The 12,580-nt window shown below is 44.3% G+C and overlaps 1 protein-coding gene across 10 annotated transcripts in view; it reads right to left on the bottom strand.

Moving 5' to 3' along the window:
- The window catches only part of ASXL2 (ASXL transcriptional regulator 2), a 175,303-nt gene that overhangs the window by 143,545 nt on the left and 19,178 nt on the right, over nucleotides 1-12,580 (bottom strand). Inside the window, exon 1 of one of the 10 annotated variants that reach the window (XM_089326714.1) lies at nucleotides 11,412-11,548. The exons of the other annotated variants lie outside the window; for them this stretch is intronic. Coding sequence (XP_089182840.1) covers nucleotides 11,412-11,447 — 36 coding nt within the window. The 5' untranslated portion in view covers nucleotides 11,448-11,548. Of the gene's footprint in view, nucleotides 1-11,411; nucleotides 11,549-12,580 lie in introns of those variants that run through there. 10 annotated transcript variants of the gene reach the window in all.

Here is a 12,580-nt window from a genome sequence, read left to right as displayed (position 1 = left end):
AAGGCCTAAGCATCTTCAGATAACAGCTCCCCTGCTAACTCTTCAGCTGTAAGATCTATCCAAGCAGGCAAAGAGATGACCTTTGGTAGCCCATGGTAATCCTCTTCCCATTTTCCTTGGCCGTCAGGGCTGAACAGCAGGGTAAGCTTCAGATGTGGGGTGGGGGCTCAAGGGCTAACAACCCCAGTACAACATGGCAGCTGCAGCTTGATGGGCGAGCAGAACTGGGGAGACCTGAAGGGAGGGTTCAGGCCCAGTTTTCAGTCAGCATCACTGCTGGAAGAGGAGGAGGAAGAGGGATGCCGGGCCTGCCTGTGGTGCTTGTGCATCCTTCCACAGGCTTTCTACATTCTTGTCCACATCTTCTTGTCCACTGCCAGACTGGGAACCAAGAGACTCACAGGAGGCGTGCCAGGAGTACATGGTGGATGTGGGGGAGGGCAGGGGCCCGAGGGTTGGCATCCTGCATACATCCAGGGGCACAGGATGACGAGGCCCACCTTGCGGGGAAGATGAATTCCTCTGGGGAACTCCTGGAACAGTGGGAAAGAAGCCTGGAAGAAAGGCCGATTGAGAAGCAGTAGGTCGGCAGGGCTGGAACCTCCAGGGCACTGACGTGTGAGAAGACCAGGATGTGGGCACTGGGATTCCACGTGTTCAGGTGTTTCCCACAGCTTTCCCACCACCAGACTCAATTCGTCCTTCTTTCTAGTCTGTAAACATTCTATTTTGCTCCATGTTCTAAATTTTTCACAATAAAAATGTTGAGAAAAAAAACATAGTGTTCTATGTACAGATAGGCAATGAAGTCACAAATAAGTGAAAAACAGAAGTTGCAGAATTGTATATATAGTTTTAACTCTTTACCCACTAAAAAGTGTTATTTCAAACAAATCATGGAAAACTGGAATTCAAAAATAATACACATTTTCCACAAACTCTCTGAAGACCTGCAGTATAGTTATGCAAAGAACAGCTTTGGATGTATACCTTACAAACCATTATCAGTCATCGCCTCTAGAAAGGGGGAGCTAGAGATGTAAAAGTCTTTACATTCTTCAAGTATTTGGGATTTCTGCTATGAGCATCTATTACTTTTACTGCAAACATATACCTTTATACAGCTGCTGCACCACCACCACAAAACAAATTAAGAAGTACTTTCAGGCCGGTGCCACGGCTCACTAGGCTAATCCTCCGCCTAGCGGCGCCGGCACCCCGGGTTCTAGTCCCGGTCGGGGCGCCGCATTCTGTCCCGGTTGCCCCTCTTCCAGGCCAGCTCTCTGCTGTGGCCAGGGAGTGCAGTGGAGGATGGCCCAGGTGCTTGGCCATGGGAGACCAGGAAAAGCACCTGGCTCCTGGCTCCTGCCATCGGATCAGTGCGGTGCGCCGGCCGCAGTGGCCATTGGAGGGTGAACCAACGGCAAAAAGGAAGACCTTTCTCTCTGTCTCTCTCTCTCACTGTCCACTCTGCCTGTCAAAAAAAAAAAAAAAAAAAAAAAAAAGTACTTTCAGGGCCGGCACTGTGGTGCAGCGGATTAAAGCCCTGGCCTGAAGTGCCAGCATCCCATGTGGGCACCAGTTCTAGTCCTGGCTGCTCCTCTTCCAATCCACCTCTCTGCTATGGCCTGGGATAGCAGTAGAAGATGGCCCAAGTCCTTGAGCCCCTGCACCCATGTGGGAGACCTGGAAGAAGCTCCTGGCTCCTGAACAGCGCAGCTCCAGCTGTTGTGGCCATCTGGTGAGTGAACCAGCAGATGGAAGACTTCTCTCTCTGTTTCTACCTCTCTCTGTAACTCTGTCTTTCAAATAAATAAAATAAATCTTAAAAAAAAAAAAGTATTCAAAAATTTGCAGAAAAATGGAATTAAAATGTTTAGTTTGAAACAAATAAATTTGAAATTTATATAAGGGGTATTCAAAAACATTGTGGAAATGCATATTATGAAAAAACTATGCATGGATTTCAAATTTTTTTACACCAAAATAAACTTTTTTAAATCCACTTTCTAGGAACTTTCTGAAGTATATTCACATTTACCTTATAGACATCTAAATTTCCCAGTCCTACTGTAACTTACTTTGGTATACAATATGAGGCAGGGATATAATTCTTTTTTTTTTTTTTTTTTTTTTTTTTTGACAGGCAGAGTGGACAGTGAGAGAGAGACAGAGAGAAAGGTCTTCCTTTGCCGCCAGTGCGCGCTGCGGCCGGCGCACCCCACTGATCCGATGGCAGGAGCCAGGTACTTATCCTGGTCTCCCATGTGGGTGCAGTGCCCAAGGACTTGGGCCATCCTCCACTGTGGGGAGCAATCCGGACTAGACTGAGTTACTGGAATTAAGACTTATTCTATGCATCTGCTCTCCCACAATATGGCGCTGGGAGAGAAGTAAACAGCTTCTGCACAGCTGCCTCCAGTTCAACCAATAAACTGTAGGACTTGCTCCTGATTGGAGGAGAGCAGCGTACTCGGCGTGTGGGCAGCCGAGTTGGGATTGGCAGAGGAGGACTATAAAGGAGGAGAGAGACGGCATGCACAAGGAACATCTAAGGGAACATCTAAGGGAACACCTGTGCAGCCCCCGAGAGAGCCGGCCGGCGGTGTGCCGCTCCCCTGCGGAAGTGGGGAAAGCGGCCAGGGGGAACTGCCCTTCCACGGAGGTGGAAGGGTCAGTAGCCAACCCGGGAAGAACCAGCAGCAAACCCGGGGAGGGCCGAGCAGACAGAAGAACAGCGCAGGGTCCTGTGTCGTTCCTCCACGAAGACGGGGAGCGACACTCCACTGCACTCCCTGGCCACAGCAGAGGGCTGGCCTGGAAGAGGGGCAACCGGGACAGAATCCGGCGCCCCGACCAGGACTAGAACCCGGTGTGCCGGCGACTGAGCCGCGGCGCCGGCCTAGCACACATATACTCTTTCCCAGGCTTATCAAGTCTCATATCAGCACAATCCTGCATTTTAAAGATGCTTTTATTTATTTCTTCATTCATTTATGTGAAAGGCAAGGATATAGGAAACACAGATCTATCTGCTGGTTCACTACCCAAATGCCCACAAAGGCTGCAGGAAAGCTGGGAGCCAGGAATTCAATACAGGTCTCCCACGTGGAACCCAATTAACTGAGGCATTCACCACTACCTCCCAGATAAGAGTATGTCAATTTAAGAAACTGAATCAATAATTAATAACCTTCCAAAACAGAATGCATCAAGCCCTGATGGGTTCACTGGTGAGTTCTGCCATTTAAGGAAGAAATTTATACCAATTCTCTACAATGTCTTCCAGAAGACAGACACAAAAGAGTATTTCCTAATCAATCCCATGAGGCCAACATTAAAAGAATAGAAAACTACAAACCAGTATCTCTCATGAACAAAGATGGAAAAATCCTAAACCAAATACAACAAGGTAAATGGTGGCAAGGAGACTTGGGAATAAAATCAGAATTAAAGTACCATCAGAGGTATTTCCCCCTCCAATATCTCTCAACTTGAATTCAACACAGACCAAACCTAGAAACAGGCAATTAGCATGGATACAGAGAGTTCCATGAAAAGCCCTCATTCCCCAATGCTCAAAGAAACAGAGGAAAAAGTTCTCATTCTCTCCCTCCTCAACTCTCTCCCCTTGATTCCTGTCTCCCCTTTTTAAACTTTCCCTTTCTTTTAGATCTCAGTCTCCAAGTGACCCTGTGACAACCATAGCAACAGAGTAATAAGCAGGTACCTACAACTCCGAAGGAAATTTTCCCTTTCAATAGGAGTTATGGTCTTAAGAGAATGAGACAAAACCCACGGTTCTTTTTCCCTTTCTTGTCTCCTGCTACTTGGCTCAAGGGGAGCACAGTTGAAGGAAGTATTAGGAGAAGAGGTTGAAGAAAGTGCCAGATTTCTGGACAAAGAGCTGAAAGGAGAAGCTAAAAGAACTGGAAAGCACTAGGAAGAACACAAAAAGGGAAGAACTTAGGCAAGCCATCCCTTGAAGGTGTTTACCAATCTCTAGAATAATTACTGAGCTGGGTAGAGCCTGGTCCTACAGAGTATACACAGACTTTGAGAACTGAACTAGACACATCACACCAGCAAATCTTTTTAGCGTCCCAATTTTTCAACTATGACCACTATCATATGAAAGCAGCCTCACATAACACATAAAAAAATGCGCACAGCTGTATTCCGGTAAAACTATAAAAAAAAAAAAAAACAGGTAGTGGGCCAGATTTAGCCTACAGGTCAGAGTCTCACAACCCATGGAGAAGATCACTACCTAAATTCCAGGTGAGCCACTTGACAGCACACAAGGAACAAATCCAAATAATGGCACTAACAACGCTTTGAAAACTTAACGGACATTAAAACCATGACCCACAAGAACCTGATCAGCACTAGTGGCCCATACTCAATCTAGCCAACTGAACTGCTAAAATACAACTACAAACACTCCCAAGTAAGGGTAAACACTCTTGAAATGAATGGAAAATCACAGTTTAGAAGAAGAACTGGGGCAGTGTGGTGGCTTAGCAGGTAGAAATGCCACCTGTGATGCCAGCATCCAATATGGGCACTGGTTTGAGCCCTGACTGCTCTACTTCCAATTCAGCTCCCTGCTAATGGCCTGGGAAAAGCAGTGAAAGATGACCCAAGTATCTGGGCCCTGTTACCCATGTGGGAGACCCAGATAAAGCTCCTGGCCCCTGGCTTCAGCCTAGCTCAGCCCTGGCCATTGCAGCCCTCTGGAGAACAAACCAAAGGATGGAAGATCGATCTCTCTCTCTCTCTCTCTCTTTCAAATAAACAAACAAAACTTTAAAAAAAAAAAAAAAAGAAAAGAAAGAATTGTGGCAATCTAAGATGAAAGAACCAAATGGGGGGCCAGCACAGTGGCACACCAGGCTAACGCCCTAGCCTGCAGCGCTGGCATCCCATGTGGGCGCCGGTTTGAGTCCCAGCTGCTCCACTTCCAATCAAGCTCTCTGCTATGGCCTGGGAAAACAGTGGAGGATGGTTCAAGTTCTTCAGTCCCCACACCCATGTGCTTTGGAAGCTCATGGCCCCTGGCTTTGTATCAGCCTAGCTCTGGCTGTGTGGCCATTTGGGAGTGAACCAGTGGATGGAAGACCTCTCTGTCTCTACCTCTCTCTTTCAAATAAATAAAATAAATCTTAAAAAAAAAAAAAAAAAAAAAAAAAAAAAAGGAACCAAATGGAAAATTTGGAACTGAAAAATACAATAACCAAAAAAGCAAAACAAAACCAGAACTCTGGGGCCAGCGCCATGGCTCACTTGGCTAATCCTCCACCTGTGGTGCCAGCATCCCATATGGGCGCCGGGTTCTAGTCCCAGTTGCTCCTCTTCCACTCCAGCTCTCTGCTGTGGTCCGGGAGGGCAGTGGAGGATGGCACAAGTGCTTGGGCGTCTGCATCCACATGGGACACCAGGAGGAAGCACGTGGCTCCTGGCTTCAGATTGGCGCAGTGCGCCTGCCGTGGTGGCCATTTTGGGGGTGAACCAATGGAAGGAAGACCTTTCTCTCTGTCTCTCTCTCTCTCACTAACACTATCTGTCAAATAAAAACACACACACACACACACACACACACACACCAGAACTCACTGGATGGACTCAATAGCAAAAAAAAAAATCGATGAACATGCAAAAAAAGAAAAAACAAATTACCAAATGACTGAATAAAAATAATTACATTTTACGTATTGATGGACTTATCAAGAAAGCCAAAATAAAATGCAAAGAGAAACTATCTGCATATCATGCATTTGATAAGAAAATTCTATACAGAACGCTTACAAACCAACAAGACAATACAACTTTTAAAATGGACAAAGCATACAAAAATACATTTCTCCAAACAATGTATACAAGTGTTCACTAAGCGCCCGGCTCAGTAGGCTAATCCTCCACCTTGCGGCACCGGCACACTGGGTTCTAGTCCCGGTCGGGGCGCCGCATTCTGTCCCGGTTGCCCCTCTTCCAGGCCAGCTCTCTGCTGTGGCCAGGGAGTGCAGTGGAGGATGGCGCACTGGCCGCGGCGGCCATTGGAGGGTGAACCAATGGCAAAAAGGAAGACCTTTCTGTCTCTCTCTCACTGTCCACTTTGTCTGTCAAAAAATAAATAAATAAAAGAAAAAAAAAAGAACAAGTGTTCAATAAGCACATGAAAAGAAGCTAAACACAAAACAAGTCCTTACAGGAATACAAATCAAAACCACATTGAGATACCTATTAGGTACCTACTCTAAGCCATAATTTGGGGGAAAAAAAAAGAAATAAAGGAATACAAGCATTGGCAAGGATATGGAGAAATTAGTACTCTCAAACACTGCTGTACAAGTAAAACAGCCTATGATCCTGTGACACTAGACACATATTGAAAAAAATTAAAAACACTTGTTAATACAAGAAGTTAGACACAAATGTACCTAGAAGCATTATTCATACCAAGAAAATGGAAACAATGTCTATCAGCTAATGAGTGTCTATCTAACCAGATGTCTATCACCTAATGAATGAAACGTGGTATATTCATACAATGGAGTACTATTCAGCCATAAAAAAGATTTGTTACAATATGAATGAACTTTGAAAACATTATGCTAAATGAAAACAATCCCAAAAGGCCACTTATTATGACACCATTCACATAAACTGCCCAGAATAAGCTAATCTAGACATAAAAAGTAGATTAGTTGTTACCAGTGCCTGAAAAAGTAACTGATAGTAAGTGTGAAGTCTCTCTTTACAGCAATGAAAATATTCTGGGGGCCAGTACTGTGGCGTAGCAGGTAAAGCTGCCACCTGCAGTGCCAGCATCCCATGTAGGCGCTGTTTGGAGGCCTGGCTGCTCCACTTCCGATCCAGCTCTCTACTATGGCCTGGGAAAGCAGTGGAAGATGGCCCAAGTCCTTGGGCCCCTGATCCCACATGGGAGACAAAGAAGCTTCTGGCTCCTGGCTTCACATCGGCTCTGCTCCGGCTGATGCAGCCATTTGGAGGACTGAACCAAGCAGATGGAAGACTTTTTTTGTTTTAAGATTTATTTATCTATGTGAAAGGCAGAGTTACAGAGAGGCAGAGGCAGAGAGAGAGAGAAAAACAGACAGACAGAGAGACAGAGAGAAGTATATTCCATCTGTTGATTCACTCCCCAGAGGGCTGCAATGGCCAGTACTGCGCTGATCTGAAGCCAGGAGCCAAGAGCTTCTTCAGGTCTCCCACGCAGGTGCAGGGACCCAAGGACTTGAGCCATCTTCCACTGCTTTCCCAGGCCATAGCAGAGAGCTGGATGGGAAGTGGGGCAGCCCGGTCACCAAGCGACGCCCACATGGACACCGGCACTGCAGGCGGTGGTTTCACCCGCTATGCCACAGCACTGGCCCCAGAAGACCTTTCGCTCTCTCTCTCTCTCTCTCTGCCTCTCTGTAATTCTGCCTTTCAAATAAATAAATAAATCTTAAAAAAAAATAACCAAGAATATAAAGGAACTGAACAAGGTCACTCACCAGACAGATCTGACACTTACACAGTATTCTGCCAAACCACTAAACACGTATCATTTTCAAGTGTACAAAGAATACTCACTAAGACAGACCACATCCTGTGTTGTTGAATAATAGTTTAATAAATGTAAATGTAAAAGTACTAAAATTATACAAAGTGTGGTGTCCTGACCAAAATGAAATCAGACTAGAAACTGACACAAAGACTACAAAAAATTTTGATAACACTTGAATTAAATAACACATTTCTAAATGATCCAAGAGTAAAGGAAGAAGGCAAACAGTTAATTAGAAAGCATTTTGAATTAAATAAAAATGAAAATATGATGGGGCGAGTGTTGTGGCACAGCAAAGTAAGCTGACAGTCGAGACACTTGTATCCTTTACTGGGAGCCTGACTGGCATCCCGGCTACTCCACTTCCAATCCAGCTTCCTGCTAATGAGCATCCTGGAAGGCAGCAGCTGATGGCTATGGACTTGGGTCCTTCCCACCCACATGGGAAACCCTGCCCTGGTTGTTAGAGAGTAGACCGTGGATAGAAAGTCTCTGTCTCTCTCGTTATTCTGCCCTTCAAACAAATAAAAAGAAACATTTTTTAAAAATAAAAGTATAACAGATCAAAACCCATGGGCTGCTATTAAAGCAGTTATGATAAAAACAGAGTTTTAAACACCTGTGACAAAATAAATATCTCAAAGTAAATATCTGTGCTTTGGTACCTCAAAAAGTTAAACAATGACTTTTTAAAATATTTACTTACTCATTTTTATTTATTTGAAAGGCAGAACAATGAACAGAGAGAGACATCTTCGTCTGTTGATTCACTAACCAAATACCTGCAGAAGCCAGGGCTGAGTCACGCAAAAGCCAGGAGCCAGAAATTCCATTCCAGTCTCCCATATAGGTAGCAAGGACTCAGTCCTTGAGCCATCATCTGCTACCTCCCAGATGCACAGCAAGAAACTGGACCAGAAGCAAAGGCAGGGACAAGACTAGATCCCAAGCACTCCAATATAGAATGGTATCCCTAGCAAGAGCTTAACGTGCCACACCAAAATTCTGGCCCCTAAACACACACTTGCCATAAGACTTAGCAATTCCTCCCCAAGCTATATACCCAAAAGAACTGAAAACAGATAATACTCAAGCAAATAACTATATATGAATGCTCCTAACAGCACAACAAACTTAGTCAAAAGAAACAGCCCAAATGTCCACCAGTGAATAATCAGAGAACAAAATATGCCATATACATAAAAATGAAAGAAGTAGGGGCAGGCGTAGAGCAGCAGTGAAGCTGACCCTTGGGGCACTCACAGACTCTGACAGAGTGAGTGCCTGAGTCCAGACCCAGATCCACTCCTGTCTGATTCAACTTCCTGTTACTGCACACCCTGGGAGGCAGCAAGTAATGGCTTAGGATCCTGGGTCCCTGCCACCCATGTGGGGGTCCTGGATTGAGTTCTGAGCTCCTGACTTCAGCCTGGCCCAGCCCTGGCTATTGCCTGCATTTGGAGAGTAGAACCAGCAAATCTCCCTCCATCTCTCTCTCTCTCCCCTCTTTTCAAATAAAATGGAAATAAAAGGAATAAAGTACTGATATGGGTCAACTTTCAAAATAATGTCAAGTGAAAGCAGTTGGACATAACACAGGTCATATATTGTATAATTTCATTTATGTGAAATGGCCAAAATAGTTAAATCTATACACGGAAAGCAGAGTGGTGGTTGCTAGGAGCTAGGGAAAGGTTGAAATCAGTATTGTTTATTGGGTAGGGCATTTCTTTTTGGGTGGTAAAAAATGTTTTGGAATTTGGGAAAGGTGGTAGCTACACAAAAACATGAATGTATACTAAATGCCAGAAAACTGCGTACTTTCACATCATTTCTTTTGTTATTTATTTCATCTCAGTAAAATAAAAATTCATAGCTTTCACTTTTATTATTATTTTTTATTTATTTGACAGATAGAATTAGTGAGAGAGACAGAGAGAAAGGTCTTCCTTCCATTGGTTCACCCCCCAAATGGCTGCTACGGCAGGCGCTGAGCCGATCCGAAGCCACGGTCTCCCACGCGGGTGCAGGGGCCCGACGACTTGGGTCATCCTCCACTGCCTTCCCAGGCCACAGCAGAGAGCTGGACTGGAAGAGGAGCAACCGGAACTAGAAGCCGGCGCCCATATGGGATTCCAGCGCCACAGGCGGAAGATTAACCAAGTGAGCCAGGGCGCTGATCCCCATAGCTTTCACTTTTAAAAAAATTTAAATGAAGAAAGGAAGCCTAAAGGAAAAAGGAAGAAAATAATAAAGAACAGATATTAATTAGAACTAACACAGAAAAAGAGAAAATGTAACAAAACCAAGAGCTGGTTCTTTCAATACATAAATAAAAATGATAAATCTTTAAACAAACAAAGAAAAAAGTGAGAAGACAAAAATTATCAATATCAGGAATAGAGGGGACAGCAATATAGATTTTGCAAATGATAAGGAGATAGCATGTACAACTCGGCAGACAAAAATTCAGCAAATCCTGGAAAATCACCTATAACCAAAACACAAGAAAGATAATCTGAATTGTTCTATAATTACAAAAGAAATAGAATTTATAATTTAAAACTTCTGCAAAAGAATTCTTTAGGCCCTGATGGTTTTATTGCCAAAGACTATCAAAAACACTTAAGAAACAACACTAGTTCCTCACACACTCAATTCTCAATATTCACGACGGTCATGTTAGGTCAACTTAAACATTAAATTGGCAACTACTGAACCACAAATTCTAGGAAAAATATAGAGTTGGTTCCTACAAGCCCCTGGCCACAACATTTTTGTCAAGTTTTCAATATAACCTTATTTTCAAGTATGTTTCTATCTATTTAATACACATTGATTCATTAATATTGAACTCACATCCGACAGCACAGTAACTCATGCCTGAACAAAGGTTATCTAATACAATATTTTCTCCTAAGGCACATTGTAGCCTTCCTGTGCATAAGAAAACCAGACAGCTCTTCAGCAAAAAAGACTACAGAAATGCAAAAATCATGGCACTAAATATACTACAAAAAGGACTAGGCTAGCTCAAACAAAAAGGCAGAGGGCCACCCTGTCTGTTCTCAACTGGGAATACCTCAGATGACTCAGCTGTCATTCTGGGCTCCTCCCTGAATGCAGCAAAGTGGGTACAGATTTGGGAGCAACAGGCAAACTTCAAAAAGTATGGGAACTCACAAATATGGAAACCATGAACATCAAAAATTGACAACCTTTCAGGAAACGAAGAGGAAGAAAGACTTCTCAATTTGGTTTTTATAAGGCTACCATTATTCTGGTAACCAAAACAGATATAGTAAAAGAAAAGAAAACTACAGCACGACATCCTTCAAGAACCTAAGTACAGGGGCCAGCACTGAGGCCTACCAAGTTAAGCCACCACCTGCAATGCAGGCATCCCATATGGGCGCTGGTTCAAGTCCTGGCTGCTCCACTTATGATCTAGCTCCCTACTAATGTGCCTGGGAAAACAACAGCAGATGACCCAAGTCGTTGAACCCCTACACCCACATGGGAAACCTAGAAGAAGCTCCTGGCTCCTGGGTTCAGCCCAGCCCAGCCCTGGCTGTGGGCAGCCATCCAGCAGTTGGAAGATCTCTCTCTCTCTCTCTCTGTAACTCTGCTTTCCCAATAAATACATAAATCTTAGTTTAAAAAAAAAAAAGGAAGAAAAGAAGAAGGGAAAAGGAAGAAAAGAAGGAAGAAGGAAGGAGGAGGGAGGAAGGAGGAAGGGAGGAAGGGAGAAAGGAAGAGGAGGAGGAGGAAGAGGAGAGAACCAAGTATAAAAGTCCTCAACACAATATGTGCTAGTTGGGCCAGCGCCGTGACTCACTTGGTTAATCCTCCGCCTGCCGCACCGGCATCCCATATGGGCGCCGGTTCTAGTCCCGGTTGCTCCTCTTCCACTCCAGCTCTCTGCTGTGCTCCAGGAGGGCAGTGGAGGATGGCCCAAGTGCTGGGGCCCTGTACCTGCATGGGAGACCAGGAGGAAGCACTTGGCTCCTGGCTTCAGATTGGCCGTGGGGCCATTTGGGGGGTGAACCAACGGAAGGAAGACCTTTCTGTCTCTCTCTCACTGTCTATAATTCTACCTGCCAAATAAATAAATAAATAAATAAAAACAAAATATGTACTAGTAAATTCAGCAATACAGGAATACAAGGCTTTTTCAAAATTTGAAAGTCTATGTTCTCTACCACTTTAGGAACCTAAAAAAGAAAAGCCAAATAATCTTATCAATAAATTCAGAAAAATTAAAAAAAAAAAAACCAACATTTTTTAAAAAGGTTTATTTATGTATTTATGTACTTGAAAGGCAGAGTGACAGAGAGATCATCCACCCTCTAGTTCACTACCAAATGACCCCAACTGCTGGGGCTGGGCCAGGCAAAGCCAGGAGCCAGGAACTCCATCCAGATCTCAAGGACCAACTACTTGGGCCATCATACACTGTCTTCCCAGGCACATCAGCAGGAAGCCACACGGGAAGTCAGCACTCATATATGAAATGTGGACATCACAAATGGCGGCCTAACCCACTATGCCACAACCCCTTGTCCCTTTTTAAAAATCATTGACTATCTGTTATTCAAGTAATTAATATAATTCATTCATTACTAGCTGCTTCAATAATGTTTTTTTTTTTTTTTTTTAAGATTTATTTATTTATTTATTTGAAAGGCAGAGTTACAGAGAGGCAGAGGCAGAGAGAGAGGTCTTCCATCCACTGGTTCACTACCCAGATGCCTGCAACAGCTGGATCTGGCCAATCTGAAGCCAGGAGCTTCCTTGGGATCTCTTACATGGGTACAGGGGCCCAAGCATTAGAGCCATCTTCTACTGCTCTCAGAGAGAATAGCAGAGAGCTGGATTGGAAACAGAGCAGCCAGGTCTCGAATCACTGCCCACATGGGATGCCGGCACTGCAGGTGGTGGCTTTACCCACTGTGCCACAGTGCCGGCCCCGATACTGTTTCTTTATTTTTATTTATTTGTAAGGCA

The sequence above is a fragment of the Oryctolagus cuniculus genome, chromosome 2 (genome assembly GCF_051225735.1).
Source record: "Oryctolagus cuniculus isolate XC-2025 breed Fujian yellow rabbit chromosome 2, ASM5122573v1, whole genome shotgun sequence".
NCBI lineage: Eukaryota > Metazoa > Chordata > Mammalia > Lagomorpha > Leporidae > Oryctolagus > Oryctolagus cuniculus.
This window is presented reverse-complemented; position numbering and strand designations above follow the sequence as displayed.